The sequence below is a fragment of the Mauremys mutica genome, chromosome 2, assembly GCF_020497125.1.
Source record: "Mauremys mutica isolate MM-2020 ecotype Southern chromosome 2, ASM2049712v1, whole genome shotgun sequence".
Taxonomy (NCBI): Eukaryota; Metazoa; Chordata; order Testudines; family Geoemydidae; genus Mauremys; species Mauremys mutica.
In genome coordinates, this window is record NC_059073.1 from 257,458,639 (window position 1) to 257,475,976 (window position 17,338).

Below are 17,338 nucleotides of genomic sequence, written 5' to 3' on the forward strand. Positions count from 1 at the left end.
GCAACAAGGGCACACTGTTGACTCATATTCAGCTTTTCATCCACCGTAACCCCTAGGTCCTTTTCTGCAGAACTGCTGCCCAGCCATTCGGTCCCTAGTCTGTATCAGTGCATGGGATTCTTCCGTCCTAAGCACAGGACTCTGCACTTGTCCTTGTTGAACCTCATCATATTTCTTTTGGCCCAATCCTCTAATTTGTCTAGGTCCCTCTGTATCCTATCCCTACCCTCCAGCGTATCAACCACTCCTCCCAGTTTAGTGTCATCTGCAAACTTGCTAAGGGTGCAGTCCACACCATCCTCCAGATCGTTAATGAAGATATTGAACAAAACCGGCCCCAGCACCAACCCTTGAGGCACTCCACTTGATACCGGCTGCCAACTAGACATGGAACCAATGATCACTACCCGTTGAGCCCGACCATCTAGCCAGTTTTCTATCCACCTTATCGTCCATTCATCCAGCCCATACTTCTTTAACTTGCTGGCAAGAATACTGTGGGAGACTGTATCAAAAGCTTTGCTAAAGTCCAGAAATAGCACATCCACTGCTTTCCCCTCATCCACAGAGCCGGTTATCTCATCATAGAAGGCAATTAGGTTAGTCAGGCATGACTTGCATTTGGTGAATCCATGCTGACTGTTCCTGATCACTTTCCCCTCCTTTAAGTGTTTCAGAATTGATTCCTTGAGGACCTGTTCCATGATTTTTCCAGGGACAGAGGTGAGACTGACTGGCCTGTAGTTCCCTGGATCTTCCTTCTTCCGTTTTTTAAAGATGGGCACTACATTAGCTTTTTTCCAGTCATCCGGGACCTCCCCCGATCACCATGATTTTTCAAAGATAATGGCCAATGGGAAACATATTTATATACGTTTCCATTCCCAGTCGCAAATCTAGCATTCTGGAGCAAAGTGACTAAAATATAGTCCAACAAACAAATGGTTATTTAACGTGCCCCTCACTTTTCCCTCCACCGCACTCCACTCACCGGTGTTGTCCTTGGTCAGTGGAGACTCAGACTTCACTTTCACGTGAGTACACCTCCCAGGTGGGGGACAAAAAGGCACAGTTCGCTCTGGCCATGGCTGTTCGTTGTGCCACCGTTCACTCCACCACTCTGGCATGCCAATGGCCCTGCACAGTCACCTTCTGCTGTCACCTACCACTGTGACCTCTGCGAGTTGGTCTCTTGAGGTTCCACCAGCTCTCAGTGATTTCAGCTGAGCTCTCAGTGCGGGAACCTCGCTGCTAGTGCAGTCTGGGTTGTCTCTTACACAAAAACACTGTACCCACAGGAACACTGTCCCCACAACAGGACTAAGCACTTAGACCTGATTGTCAGTGATTCAGCTGCAGTGGTCACTTAACAGAACAAAAGACTCTCTATGGAGCCTAATCAGCTCTGTCTTTAAACAGTGGAGAGGGACAGGTCCCCACCCTCTCTCTTGATGCCCTCAATCATCACAGACTAAGTACAGTTCTACTGCCCTTTACTCATACAATAAGAACAACATGTCATCCCCCCTTCCCCCACATTCAAGTGTTTGTAACACAACCCCAGCCAAAATCTATCACTTGGGCAACACAGCTCTGTTTGCTGGATCCCTAGGTAGATTAGGTGTGAATGTAAATATAATCTGGCCCTGAAGCCTTAGCCCCCAGCTCATCACTAGCTGTCAGGGAGAGCTCATTTAGACTTTGCTTACAAATCATCATTTGAAATTATTAGGTTGGCCAACATCACCGAAATGAATGCACTGACAGCATAAAAAACAGCTGTATAAGGAAGCAAGGAAGCTAGTCTATGTTCATACTTTTCAAATTATTATACTTTTTCAGATACACATATTTTATCATACACTGTATAAGCTTTTAAAGTGTGTATTAATGTTTCAGTTTAAATTCAGATTTCCAAACAGTCACTAAATGGGTATGTAACTAGCTCACAAAACTGGGGGGGGGGGTGTAGGGAAATCACTGGTTTTAACGTAGCTTGTGTAGTCACGGCACAGCGCTGGGCGAGAGCTCTCCAGGGCTCTAAAAAAACCACCTCCACAAGGGGCATAGCTCCCAGTGCTGGGGCACTGTCTACACTCGCACATTATAGCACTGAAGCTTGCAGTGCTCAGGGGGGTGTTTTTTCACACCCCATGAGCAAAAAAGTTGCAGTGCTATAAAGTGCCAGTGTACACAAGCCCTTAGCAAAGTCACTGAGGTTGTTTGTTTGGTGGTCCTCTGATTTCATTCTTCTTAGCAGTCTTGCTTGTATAGACAACTGGAAGAGTTGTAATGAGTGCTATAAAATTAAGGAGAGCAGAAAATTCTTGAGTACCTTTTGAGTAAGTTTAATTAGAGGCTTTCTCCTGCAAAGGGTTGGGTAGGAAAGCCCACTTTAATGTTTTATGGCTTCTGATAACCTCTCCCATGCTCCCGCCCCCACCCCAGTCTTGCAGTCTTCTAAAGTCAGGACAAATATTTTTCAAAGTCTGTTGTTTGAAATAAAAATCATATCTGTGCCAAATGATATTTTAGACCAGAGTGGTGTTACATTTTTTGATAAAGACAATTTGTTGTCTGTTGCCTTTTTTCCTTACACTTCTCCTTAGATTTATGACCTGTTGTTTATAGTATTTACAACTGGCCATTAAAACTTCTATTAAGTATTTTGTACAAAGCACAAATTGCAATAACCAATAAACACTTTAAAACATAGTACAAAATGGAAATAGTATAGAATTAAAACAAAGTAGTAGTTATAAAAGCTGCATTTTAGAGTCTTCATAAACATACTTGGATGTAGTAAACATGGTTTCATGGCCAAGGAAGTATCACCTTCCTTTGACACATGAGACTTTTAACTATGGAATAGAAAGTAGAAGCTTCCTGAAATTTCTTTAATTAATTTGAATATCTTATTTAATAACATAAGCAACCAAAACCATAAGGTAATATTGTTATATTCTCCATGCATTGTGGGCATAGCAGAAGAGTAGGTATCTCTTAAAATTCAGTAAAGGCACAGACAAGTTTATAATGATCCTATATTATAAGAATAAATTATAATAATTTAATTATAACAATTTTTCATCAATATTGAGATTTATCTAGCACAGTGGTTCTTTTAGAGAGTAAAAACAAGCATCCGTAATTCTTTTTTCTATGTTGTTGGGGACCATGCCTGCTTGAGATGCAGTGCTGATTTCGGAAACTGTATATGCTTTAAAAGATCTAATTAACTATAGGACAAAAAAAGAATTAAAGCATAATATCCAAATGTATATTTCTGAGATGGCATTTGATGCCAGGATGCTTTATTCAAAATGCTACTGACATTTAATCAAGACACTTCCTCACAATTACCACATGCCTTTGGTGACTTTATTTGGAGTTGTGGTTCATTAATTTTTGGAAATAAATGTTCTGTTTTTGCAGTTTTAGACATTATTGCAAAAACATTATGTTTTTGTAGTACTGTGAAGCAGTACTGTGGCATCTTGTTACAACTTATTTTTTGTTCCTTTGTGTGAACTTGGTATTGAGCTCCAATGTCATGTGTTGAGACTTGCATTTGAGTTTTTAACCAGCATTTCATGGGCTTTGTGGAAACTCATTCCTGTGTGCATGTTATTTCAGTAATTAACTATGATGTTTTTCTTGGTATACACAGGTTATTAGCTTTCCCTATATAAAGTAAGGAAACCAGGACTGTAAGTGTGGCAAGGGCTATATTACTTAGTAATTGACCCAGTCACTCATAGGAGTCATCTTTGGTGTGATTGAACCATAAGTTGGGCAGAGGGACAGCTGTACCTTGCAAGACAACTTAAAATGTTTTGGGGATTCTCAAGGAGGTGTTGGATCATTACAATGGGGGTGATCCAGAAACCTTGTGGGGGGGGGAAACTGAGATGAATTTTTTCTCCCTTTTTTAATAAAAAAATTCTCATTTTTCAGCAAGCTCTAACCTTGATAAACATCCAACAGGGAAACAGGGAAGCCTTGTACATTTTTTAAAAAAAGAGAGAGCATTTTAAGGGAGCTCTATAAGAAGTAAGGAATTTTTTAAAGGAAAGTTAAAATTAAGAACATTGAAGCTGACAGGGTCTCCGTAACTGTATTGGTTGTGACATCACAGTGTTTGACAGTTCTGAATCATTCAAAAGGAAAGAAGCTAATTCTCTTGCCTGTTGTTTATTCTAAATACTAATCTGTTCTAAGTTTTGGCGATAATGAGAAGTAAATGTATCAAGTATCTGCTATTTTAATGAAATATGTACCTCTCTTTAAAGTTTGCTAGAGTATATCTGTGTATCTAATTATTTTCAGTTTAGTGGGATTCTCATAAAAGTATATAACTTTTTCACATAACTATTAAAATAAATATGATTAATGTTATTACAGTAACTACTAAAAGAGCTAATCATAGTGTGCCATTTATTATACCATCTTGCCATCATTTTACGTCACAATGTTTCAGTGGATTTAAATGTGACTGTATAACCAACCACATTAATGTCATAGTTCACTGTGATGAATGTGAACAGCAGAGAGCATTGATAATGATTAGTCTCTTTCATGAAGTGTTACCAAATACAGTATCTCCACCAGAACAAATTTAAGCTCATTTTAAAATCATGAAACATAGAAGAGCCATTTACTATCAATTGATATTAAATATCTAATGAAAAGTGAAAGTCTAGTATATGCTGACAAATGGTTTTGTAATTATTGTTTCCCTAGATCTTGGTGGAAGGTACTGTGGGAGACGGTTTCTGTGGAGACATTGGAATAGATGACTTGTCCTTTACAGACTGTAGCCTTTACAATGGTGAGAACAAAGTTAGAAAATAACTATAAATCTCTTTGCACCCAGAGCCCTGGGACTTGTAATTGATTCATTTTGGTTAATAATGTCAGTGGAGGAATTTGTTCTGTAAAATGAAAAGAAGCTCAAATCTTGCCTCTCCTGTCTAACAATCAAATCCCAACTAGTTTTCCCATATGTCCAACCCTGCTACCCAGAACCTTTCACCATCCCCTGGTAACAGTTAGCTAGCAATATCCTGGAAATGTCCTCAAGCAGGTTCAAGAGTGTGCTTATCGAGTACAGAAAGGAAATATTGTGGCAATCGACATCTGGAAAACTAATTAGTGAAAAGCAGAAAATGTGATTTGATTATTACCTGTTCTGTTCATTCCCTCTGAAACACCTGGCATTGGCCACTGTTGGAAGACAGGATCCTGGGCTAGATGGACCTTTTGTCTGACCCAGTGTCAGGGTTCCCTCCCCACTCTGAACTTTAGGATACAGACGTGGGAACCCACATGAAGACCCCCTAAGCTTATTTCTACCAGCTTAGGTTAAAAACTCCCCTATTCCTTGGATTAGGTAACGCTGCCACCACCAAGTGATTTAAACAAATATTTAGGGAGGGCCACTTGGAGCCCTCCCCAAATATCCCCCCAATCCCCTACACCCCTTTTCCTGGGCAGGCTTAAGAATAAATCCTCACAAATTGTTACAGGTGAACACAGACCCAAACTCTTGGATCTTAAAACGATGAAAAAACAATCAGGTTCTTAAAAGAAGAATTTTAATTAAAGAAAAGATAAAAATTACCTCTGTAAAATCGGGATGGTAAGTACTTTACAGAATAACAAAAGACTCAAGAACATAGAGGATCTCCCCTCTAGGCAAAACCAGGGATAAACCTCCCTCTAGACAAGGAAAATCACAAGCCAAAATAAAAGTAAGCTAACACATTCCCTTATTATTACTTATTAATTCTAATTGAGTTGGATTGCTTGCCTTCTTGATCTGTTTCTGGCAAGCACACAGAACAGACAGACAACGAACAGACAAAACAAAGCCTTTTGCCCCTCCCCAGATTTGAAAGTATCTTGTCCCCTTATTGGTCCTTTTGGTCAGGTGCCAGCTAGGTTACCTGAGCTTCTTAACTCTTTACAGGAAAAGGATTTTGTGCCTCTGTACTGTACTGAAGTACAGAAAGGTGGTTACCCTTCCCTTTATATTTATGACACCCAGTATGGCCGTTCTTATGTTAGATATGCCTGGTATCCTGAGTCCTGACTGTATAGAAAAAGGAAGTGCCTCTTGATACTTCAGCTCAATGTCTAAGATCAGGTTAGATGTGTAAGGGGAAGAAACTGTGCTCAGATGCCTGGGGACACTGGCTAGAAAATAAGCTCTGTAAGACAGAAGTTCCAGTATCTAGAGGTGGAGGGAAAAAATGTCAGCAGCTCTAAAAGTCAGTCACAGGAACTCATTTTCCATAACCAGCAACAAGGTAATTTGATTTCTTGAAGGAGCACCAAACTTCTAAAGCAGTGTAAATATATTAAAATTTAACTCAGCAAAATTCATTCCATCTTTTGACTGACACACACACACACACACACACACACGCGCACACACACACACACACAGAGATCTGCACATACATATGTGTATAATCAATATAATGAAGACATTATTCTGACAATGTCAAACAAAGAAGTCAAACACACACTACAGTACACAAACAGTTTTAATGATACTATTGTCTGCCTGAAGTCTTCACTACCTAATTTGGTACAATGTCTACAGAAACATCATACCTTGTGTCCCAAGACATCTACAAAATCCCATGCCTACCGTGTTTCATAACAAAAACAAAACAAACAAACAAACAAAGAATAAACTTCCAAGAGGGCTGGTGTTAGCTGCAGAAGAAAATGAAATGTAATATATGGTCTGACAGCTGACTGACAGTAGTAAAAGAAAGCAGAAGAACAGCAGACATTTCAGCACAAAATGATTTTCCTAGAATTGCTATCTTAGACTCTCATGCAGACAAACATAGTTTTAACATGCACAGACTTCTTATAGGCAAAATGAGTAGGTCCAGCAGGACTGTACTGCATGCTGTATGCTTTTTTCATGGATCATTTCCCCTTTTCTAAAATCAAATCTAAATAGTGCACAATACAACTTTATTGTGTATAGCATCTTTCACACAAACAATGTATAAAGTTAAATGATACAAAGTTAATGTAAAAATATCTGCAATGCTGGAGGGGGAGGGAAATTAAGAGATATAGACAAAGGAGCAAATATCTTCAGCTGACAAATGAAACTAGATAGGGAGGCAGAAGGATTTAAGAAGTCTGTTCCAAATGATAGAGCTTCAGGGGACAAGGCCCCAACACAAACAGTGGTGAGTTTGTATGAAGAAACAGAGGGGGCTGAAGGTGGCCAAAAAAAAAAAAGGAATAGTGGGATGATCATAAATGAGCTGGGAAAAGGGATAAACAGTGAGGTGGCAAAATTTTCAGATGATACAAAATTATTCAAGATAGTTAAGTCCAAAACAGACTGAGAAGAATTACAAATGGATCTCACAAAACTGGGTGACTCAGCAACAAAAAGGCAGGTGAAATTCAATGATGAGAAATGCAAAGTAATGCACATTGGAAAGTATAACCCAAACTATACATACAAAATGATAGGATCTAAATTAGGAGTCATTGTGGATAGTTCTCTGAAAACATCTACTCAATTTGGAGTGGCAGTCAAAAAAGTTAACAGAATGTTGGGAATCATTAAGAAAGGGATAGATAAGACAGAAAATATCATATTGTCTCTATATAAATCCATGGTACGCCCATCTCTTGAATACTGCATGAAGATGTGGTCGCCCCATCTCAAAAAAGATATATTGGAATTGGGAAAGGTTCAGAAAAGGGCAACAAAATGATTAAGGGCATGGAACAGCTTCCATATGAAGAGAGATTAAAAAGACTGGGACGTTTCAGCTTGGAAAAGAGATGACTAATGGGGGACGTGATTGAGAAGATGTGGAGAAAGTTAATAAGGAATTATTTACTCCTTCACATAACACAAGAAGCAGAGGTCACCCAACGAAATTAATAGGCAGCAGATTTAAAGAAAACAAAAGGGAGTACTTCTTCAGGTAACAAGCACTCAACCTGTGGAACTCATTGCCATGGCATTTTGTGAAGGCCAAAACTATAATGGGGTTAAAATAGAATTAGATAAGTTCATAGAGGACAGGTCCATCAATAGCTATTATCCAAGACGGTCAGGGATACAACCCCATGCTCTGGGTGTCCCTGGCCTCTGACTGCCAGATGCTGGAAGTGGACTGTGGGAATTAGGTGCTTAAACCTGATGAGAAAGGAATCCATTGGAGAGGAAATTGGCATGACACAGTCAGAGTGGTGGGACAGGAAGGTGATTGTCAAAGTAACTTTTTTTTTTTTTCAAATGGACCGAACAGCAAGGAGATGATGATAAAAGGATGTTAGATAGGAGGAGATTTTCACAGCAATGCCACAGTTCAGGTGCAGAGATCAAAGAACTGTTGAATAAAGACATTGTCTGAATTATTTTTTTCATAAGGAAATTTGCCAACTATCTCATCAACACCCTCGGGAACTTCAGTTCCTACAACACTCCCTATGAACAATTGCACAGAGAAGGAATTTGTCTGTAGAGAAACGGGCCACTGCATCCAGATGATCCAGAGATGTGATTTCAGACCTGACTGCTCTGATAAGTCTGATGAGTCCTCTTGTGGTCAGTGAACTAATTATTATGCTGTACTAACACATTAATTCTGAGATATTAAAATATTTAATTATTCCATATCTTTATTTGCTATTCTGTATTTATGTCCTGGCATTAATCTTCATGTAAGCTTCCCCAAAGAAAGACTAACCTTCAGCTTTGTAGTATGGGAATCTGAGATGTTATGCATCTTCAACCTTCCAATGTGCGGACTGGAATTTGACACTTTATATTTCAACTCAAATTACTTACTCAAAAGCTTATATCACTTAGTGTTTAGTTGCTATACATAGCCATTTTTAGAAAAAATAAATACAGTTTCTCAAATTAACTGAACCAGTAATTACTGCTCATCTTTTTAAAGCAGCAAGGCAATTGTTGATGAGCAAGAAATTAAGATAATGTGGCATTAAGGGAAGAGTGGATATAGCCAGAAGAGTTACAAAGAAGTAACTTGTTTGTTGCTCCTGATGGATTTCTAGTATCAAGATACTTAATAATAGAAATCAAACTGTTGCTTTATATTTGTGTCTTAAAATATAGTCCTTGATAATCCTGGTCTGCTAGTTCACAAGAGGAAACTATTTAGACTACCCCTTCAGGACAGGAACTGTGTCTATATTAGAGGTGTGGGAAACCAGAATTTCCAGGTTATGGGAAATTCTGCAATTTCTAAATTTGTTTTCATTCTGAATTTGAATGAAACATTGAATTTCAAAAATTGCCACAAAACTACATTTTTAAAAAAAAATTATGTTCAATCAAAACTTTTAGTTTTGATTTCCACGTTCAACAAAAAATCATAATACAAAATAAAATTGTTGTCATGAAAAGCAGTTTCAAAATTGGAAACATTTGGTTCTGAAAATGTTGAAATGGAATGTTGTGATATTATTGAATGCTTCATTTAGGTCTTTTTCTAAATGACGTTGTTGAAATCAACACATTCCCATGCACAATTTTGATTTCAGTGAAGAGCATTTTCCAGCCAACTCTAGTCTAAATGTTTGTTCAGCACTGAATACAATCAGCTGTTATAGATCACCATAGTACAAATAAATAATAAATGATTTTTAAAATTTAATACTCATGAAACTTCCTTGAATATAGCGGTTTCTTCAAAATTATTTGATTTTAATTTCACAAATCTCTTCAGTTTTTTCCTGTATAGATTGATTATGAATATTGAAAAATTAAGATATTGCATGCTTATGATTGGTCAGCCAAATCACATGGTATTGTTTTTCTTTCCTGATTAAATGTGTGAGCATTTATAAAGTTAAATATTTGTGTATGTACGATTATAAAATATATTGTCCACAAATACACTCACATGTGATTTTGATATCTACTTTCTGTTAACATTTGTTTCAGTAAAACATTAGCCACTGAGTGTCCATGGTAAGTGAACCCAAATGGAAAAAGTGGAAGTGATTTACAAATTCAAATATTGATGGACATTTTCATGCAGTATTCATCCAGCTCTAGTTACTGAGGAGAAACACTGAAGTGAAACTTTAGCATAAAGCAGAGCTCACTGGGTAGAACAAGTTTTTTCTCACAAATTCACTTTGTCTGTCTTCCAAGTCACCCTTCATCTCTTCAGGGGGATAAATGCTATGGAGAATACTGCTTAATCTACTGCATGCAATCTGAAGTCTGCAGTCGCCACAGAAATGAATGCAATTCATCGCTTAAATGGCAATATCTGAATATGCCTGAAGTACGTCCTGCAGGCAGCAATCTGTGCACAGGAGGGTGTTATTCACTGTCAATTGCACTTTAAAGCATAATATTTATAAAACACGTAAAACTGTAAAATGTGTGGTACTTTAGACTGTGCCACTTCTCACTGTCAGAAAGCATTATTAATCTTATAGATAATTAGGCAGAGACATTGGTTGTGGTTAGCTTTACTGTAACTTTTTAAACTAAAAAAGCTGCTCTGTTAGCCCCCACCCCCTTCATTCCCCAACCTCTAGTCCTCCAAAGAGGTTACCCAGGACAACATGTTGTCCTCACACATTATAACTTACCAATACAGAGATCATCTAAGGCAGGGATTGGCAACTTTTGGCACGCGGCCCATCAGGGAAATCCGCTGGCAGGCCGGGATGGTTTGTTTACCTGCAGCGTCCGCAGGTTTGGCTGATCGCAGCTCCCACTGGCCGCAGTTCGCTGCTAATGGGGGCTGCGGGAAGGGGCGGCTAGCACATCCCTCAGCCCGCGACCCTTCCCGCAGCCCTCATTGGCCTGCAATGGTGAACCACGGGCAGTGGGAGCTGTGATCGGCTGAACCTGCGGACGCTGCAGGTAAAGAAACCGTCCCAGCCTGCCAGCGGATTTCCCTGATGGGCCGCTTTCCAAAGATTGCTAATCCCTGATCTAAGGCTTGGTCTGCACTGAGCGAAGTAGTTATAGTGGCCTAGCCCCCGGGATAAACAGCTCTGCATTGATGGGAGGGCTCCTCCTGGTGACATAGCCACTACCTCTTGGGGAAGTGGAGTACCTATGCTGAGGAGAAAAGCTCTCTCATCAGCATAGGTAGCATCTTCAATAAGTGCTACAGTGGCACAGCTGCAGTGCTGTAAGTGTACATGAGCCCTAAGCAGCAGCAACCTTTACAAGCTGCATGGGTTAGCAATACAACTTTCACATTCCCCTGTAGAATCCTCAGAGCGGTCCCCTGAACTAAACTGTGCTAATTTGTTGAATGTCCTGGAACCTGACAGGGACTCATCCTGCACCAGAAGGCAAATTTGGAGTTTCTATAAAGTATTTTGGAAGTTACACTGCAGTTGATCAGTTCCCTAAGTAGTGGAAATGACCATTAGTAAGGCTATGTTTTAGACACAGTTATTTTTAGTAAAAGTCACAGACAATAAACAAAAATTTACAGCCCGTGACCTGTCCATGACTTTTACACCTCAACCCCAATATAACGCTGTCCTCTGGGGCCAAAAATCATACTGCGTTATAGGTGAAACCGCATTATATCGAACTTGCTTTGATCCGCCAGAGTGTGCAGCCCCACCCCCCGGAGCACTGTTTTACCGCGTTTTAGCTGAATTTGTGTTATATCGGGTCGTGTTATATCAGGGTAGAGGTGTACTATACACCCCTGACTAAAACTTGGGGAGGGGACGGCTTGGGGCTGGGAGGGCACTGCAGGCGCTGCGGGGAGGGAAGTGTGACGAGTCTGGGGCAGGCTCCCTGTCCAGCTCCTGAGCTCCATGTGCTGCCTCCACTCTGCCCCAAGCTCCGGTTCTGCAGCTCCCATTGGCTGGGAACCGCAGCGAATGGGAGCTGTGGGGGCAGTGCCTGCCAGCACAGGCAGCACAGGGAGCTAGAAGCTGAGGGAGGAGAGTTCCTGTAGCCCTCCCAGGGAGCCCGCCCTAGATAAGTGCTGCCCCGCACCCCAGCCCTGAGCCCTCCCACACCCAAACTCCTGCTGTTCGGGGGTGGGAGGATGAGACTGCCCCAGCAGCAGCTGGTGTGACTGGCCCATGGGTTGCCTGAGCTGCTCAGGTGGCCCCCAGGCGAGGCACACCGGCCGCTGCAGAAGTCACGGAAAGTCACATAATATGTGACCTCCATGACAAACACAGAGCCTTAACCATTAGCTTCTGTGTGTGGGGACACTGAGTGGGACAGGGCAACTGGAATACTCATTTGTCCCATCTTCAGGAAGGGATCAGCTAAGGCACAGGAGGCTGAAATACTACCCAAATAAGGCATTCAGATATGATTTGGATTGCTAAAATAAAACTAATTTGCTTTTTGAGTTCCCTTCATAAAGTTGCTATCACACTGATAGCTAATGGCCTTTACACTGATATCTTTGCATATGATGTCACCAGAGGAAATGGGTCCTTTTCATATATAATATGATCTGATGTTAGACACCAAGGTGAATAATGATTTTTCTCCCCAGATTAGAATTTATTCCTTAGCCAATAATATAGTGAATACAATTGGTATTGTGACAATAGGGAAAAGCCATGCTTATTGATGCTGTATAAATACTCATTAAAGAAACTAAACTGCAATTCTTTTATACCCAATTGTTCACTAGACCCAACATCGACAGTCTGATCATTCCCAGTTAGTAGACATATACTAAGTATTCTAATTTTTTCTTGTAAAGCTGTGGAAGTTTGTGATTTTGAAGGTGAAAACCTATGTGAATGGTATCAACCAGTAACAGAAGTGGCAGCAGCAACTGTTTCAGTCCATTCCACTAATGCATTCCAGTGGGGCCTTGGAAATGGAGCAACCGTGCATCCTGGGGAAGAAAACCACAGGCCATCAACTGATCACACAATGTGAGTAAGATGTTCACACCTACACACTTACCTCTTGGGACTGTATATGGTTAGTCAGCTATGGCACTTGTGAATTCTGCTACCATTTGCTCATTAGTGTCAGTGTTAAGTTATTCTAGACCTGTACTAAGAGCAGAATTTGGCTCAGTGCATGTGAAAATTGAACTCTCTCCTAACATATAAATGTCTTGTATACCATTAGCAGGGGAGGATAATTGCTGCCCCACCATGTCCTGCACAATGCTGAGTTTTCATCTCCAGCAGTACTAGCTCTGAGACGAGGCAGCCAATCAGTATTCCCATAGGGACCAGGGTGTGAGCAATCATGCCTAATGCTTAGAGTCAGGTGCCTGAAACCAGAGCCAGGGTCAGAGTCAGGTGCCAAGCCAAAGGTCAGAGCTGGAGTCAGGGTCAGGGTTAGGATAGGAGCAGAGACCTGGAATGAGGCAGGAAAGCAGGAACTGGCAATAGAAAGGGTTCTGGAACCAAGAACAGGCAGGGCGCAGGAATCAGGCAAGTAGGCAGGGTCCATAGCAGTTGCCAGCCAGCCAGGCACAGCTTCCTGTGCCTCTTTCTGGTTTAAGTAATGTGTCCCTGCCACTCAGGGGACATCTCCTCCAAACAGAAGCTTTGTGGGCCCTCTGTGAGCTAGAGCTTCACTAGCCCACTTTTCCACATCTTTGGGTGAGTGGCTAGGTGGTGATCACAGTCTCAGTCCTGCCTGGGGGCTCATGGCCCAGATTCTAGGGCCTGGATTACTAGCTGATGTGTTACATCTGAGAATACAGATGGAAGCAGACATGGGCAGCATGTATAATAGGCCAGGGGAAGCTAAGCCTTCCCTAACCCAGGCTGTGGCCCCGCCCTCACTCCCCTTTTCCCCCAAAGCTGGTGGGAGCTCAGCTCAGGCCAGCGGCCTGGAGCTTGGTTGGCCGGCCACTCAGGCTGGCCAGAGGCCTGGGGCAGCTCGGGTTGGATCAATGCTAGGGCCGGCTGGTGGCCTTGGGGTCGGGCCAGTCCTCGGCCAGCCGGGGGTCACGGTAGCTGGTGGCCCAGGATTGGGGCGGCTGGGGCAGGCGGGCCAGTGCTTGGGCCAGCTGGTGCAGCTAGGGCAGTCTGGCCAATGGCCCAGGGATTGGGAGAGCTTGGGTGGGTGGGCTGGTGCTTGGGGCAGTTTGGCCAGCGCTCTTCTGGCAGTAGGATGGAGGGGGGCCTCGGGGCCCTGGCAGGCAGGTGGGGAGGCAGAAGGGGAGGGATAGGGGCAGGGCCTTGGGCATAAGGGGTGGGCCGGGAGCTAGCCTTCTCGAAGGGGGGGGGGGTTCAAACACCACCCATTGAAGCAGTGACTCACTGCTTTGAGATTGTGGATAATTTAAGGGTATGCACTAGGGCTGATGATTAATTGCAGTTACCTCGCGTGATTAACTCATTAATTGTGATTAATCACATTGTAAAACAATAGAATATACATTGAAATATATTAAATATTTTTGATGTTTTTCTACATTTTCAAATATATCTGTTTCAGGGTACGTCTACACTACGGGATTATTCCGAATTTACATAAACCGGTTTAACAAAACAGATTGTATAAAATCGAGTGTGCGCGGCCACACTAAACACATTAAATCGGTGGTGTGCGTCCACGGTCCGAGGCTAGCGTCGATTTCTGGAGCATTGCACTGTGGGTAGCTATTCCATAGCTATCCCATAGTTCCCGCAGCCTCCCCCGCCCCTTTGAATTTCCGGGTTGAGATCCCAGTGCCTGATGCGGCAAAAATCATTGTCGCGGGTGGTTCTGGGTAAATGTCGTCAGTCACTCCTTCCGCTGGGAAAGCAACGGCAGACAAGCATTTCATGCCTTTTTTCCCTGGATTGCCCTGGAAGATGCCATAGCATGGCAATCATGGAGCCTGTTTTGCCTTTTGTGACTGTGTCTAGTATGTGTACTAGATGCTGCTCACAGAGGCGATTCAGCAGCGCTACACAGCAGCATGCTTTTGCTTTTGCATGATAGCAGAGATGGTTATCAGCCATATTGTACCATCTACCATACCATAAATTGGTAATAAGATGATCGTGGCTACCAGTCCTTTTGCACTGTTCCATTTGCTGCTGTCATAAGTGCCCCTGGCTGCTCTTAGCCAGGGGCGCAAAAGCCAAAATTGGGAATGACTCCCTGAGTCAATCCCTCCTTTTTGGTATCTAAAAATAGAATCAGTCCTGCCTAGAATATGGGCAAGTGTACTAGAGAACCACTGTATCAGAGAACCAGAGAGCACAGCTGCTCTGTGTCAGATCCTGCAGAAATTATGAGCTGTATTCTATTCACAGGGGGTGCTCCTGCAACAACCCCACCTGTTGATTCCGTTCTTCCCTCAGCCTTCCTGGGCTACCGTAGCATTGTCCCCCCACTTGTGTGATGAAGTAATAAAGAATGCAGGAATAAGACACAGTGACTTGTTAGTGAGATATGAGTGGAAGGCAGCCTCCAGCTGCTATGATAGTCCAGACAGGACAGTAAGGAGTGTGTAGGAGAGGAGCCCAGCATCCCTCTGCTAGTTCAGGGGCAATTGAATCTTTTCTTTACACATGAAGGGTGGGGGCTGATGGAGCTCAGCCCCCTGTTGTTATGATGACGATGGTTATCAGCCATACTGTACCATCTACCAGGAAAAATTAGGACCAGGCACCCTTGATCGACCTAACAGATGCTAGTCAGCATGGTTACCAGTCCTTTTGCACTGCCCCATGTGCCAATAGGCTGATGATGAGGACGGATACCAGTCGTATTGTACCATCAGCCATCCATAGCGTGTGGGGAGCAAGGATGTTGGTGTTGAGTGCTGCACCATCGCGTCTATCTGCAGCATTCAGTAAAGATAGGATGACATGTAAAAGAGTCAAGAGAGGATTGTTTTCCCTTTCACTTCTGGGGGTGGGTGGGGGGGTGCCTAAATTGCCTAGCTATGCCCTGACCCACCGCGGACACTGTTTTTGACCCTAGAAGCATTTGGAGCTCAGCCAAGAATGCAAATGCTTTTCAGAGACTGCAGGAACTGTGGGATAGCTTGAGTCCTCCAGTCCATGAGCGTCCATTTGATTCTTTGGCTTTCCGTTACGCTTGTCACGCAGCAGTGCGCTGAGTCCCTGCTATGGCATCTGTCTGGAGATATTTAAAAAATGATTTTGAATTTCGTCTTCTGTAACGGAGTGCTGATAGAACAGATTTGCCTGCCCTTACAGTGATCACGTCCGCATCGTCCATGCGGGAGCTCTTTCTTTATTTTGATTTTTAACTGCATCACCACCCGTGCTGATCGGAGCTCCACGCTGGGCAAACAGGAAATATTCAAAAGTTCGCGGGGCTTTTCCTGTCTACCTGGCCACTGCATCCGAGTTCAGATTGCTGTCCAGAGCGGTCAGTGGTGCACTGTGGGATACCGCCCGGAGGTCAATACCGTCGATCTGCGGCCACACTAACCCCAATCCGATATGGTAATACCGATATTAGCGCTACTCCTCTCGTTAGGGAGGAGTACAGAAACCGGTTTAAAGAGCCCTTTATACCTATATAAAGGGCCTCTTAGTGTGGACGGGTGTGGCGTTAAATTGATTTTACGCTCCTAAAACCGGTTTAAACGCGTAGTGTAGACCAGGCTTTAGTTACAACAGAGAATACAAAGTGTACAGTGCTCACTTTATATTTTGATTACAAATATTTGCACTGTAAAAATGATAAAAGAAATAGTATTTTTCAGTTCACCTCATATAAGTACTGTAGTGCAATCTTTTTTTATCATGAAAGTGGAACTTACAAATGTATTATTTTTGTTACATAACTGCACTCAAAAACTAAACAATGTAAAACTTTAGAGCCTACAAGTCCACTCAGTCCTACTTCTTGTTCAGCCAATTGCTAAGAGAAACAAGTTTGTTTACATTTATGGAAGATAATGCTGCCCATTTCTTAATTACAATATCACCTGAAAGTGAGAACAGACATTCGCATGGCACTGTTGTAGCTGATGTTGCAAGATATTTACATGCCAGATGCGCTAAAGATTCATATGCCTCTTCATGCTTTGGCCATCGTTCCAGAGGACTTGCTTCCATGCTGATGAAAGCTTGTTAAAAAAAAAATGCATTAATTAAATTAGTGACTGAACTCCTTGGGGGAGAATTGTATGTTTCCTGCTCTGTTTTACCCACATTCTGCCATGTATTTCATGTTATAGCTGTCTCAGATGTTGATCCAGCACATGTTGTTCATTTTAAGAACACTTTCACTGCAAATTTGACAAAATGCAAAGAAGGTACCAATGTGAGATTTCTAAAGAAAGCTACAGCACTTGACCCAAGGTTTAAGAATCTGAAATGCCTTCCAAAATCTGAGAGGGATGAGGTGTGGAGCATGCTT

At 42.2% G+C, this 17,338-nt stretch overlaps 1 protein-coding gene across 1 annotated transcript in view; it reads left to right on the forward strand.

Moving 5' to 3' along the window:
• MALRD1 (MAM and LDL receptor class A domain containing 1) overlaps positions 1-17,338 on the forward strand; it is a 420,915-nt gene that overhangs the window by 132,745 nt on the left and 270,832 nt on the right. Inside the window, exons 18-20 of the mRNA XM_045007156.1 lie at positions 4,744-4,831; positions 8,426-8,602; positions 12,741-12,918. Of these exons, the coding sequence (XP_044863091.1) occupies positions 4,744-4,831; positions 8,426-8,602; positions 12,741-12,918 (443 nt within the window). The remainder of the gene's footprint in view (positions 1-4,743; positions 4,832-8,425; positions 8,603-12,740; positions 12,919-17,338) is intronic.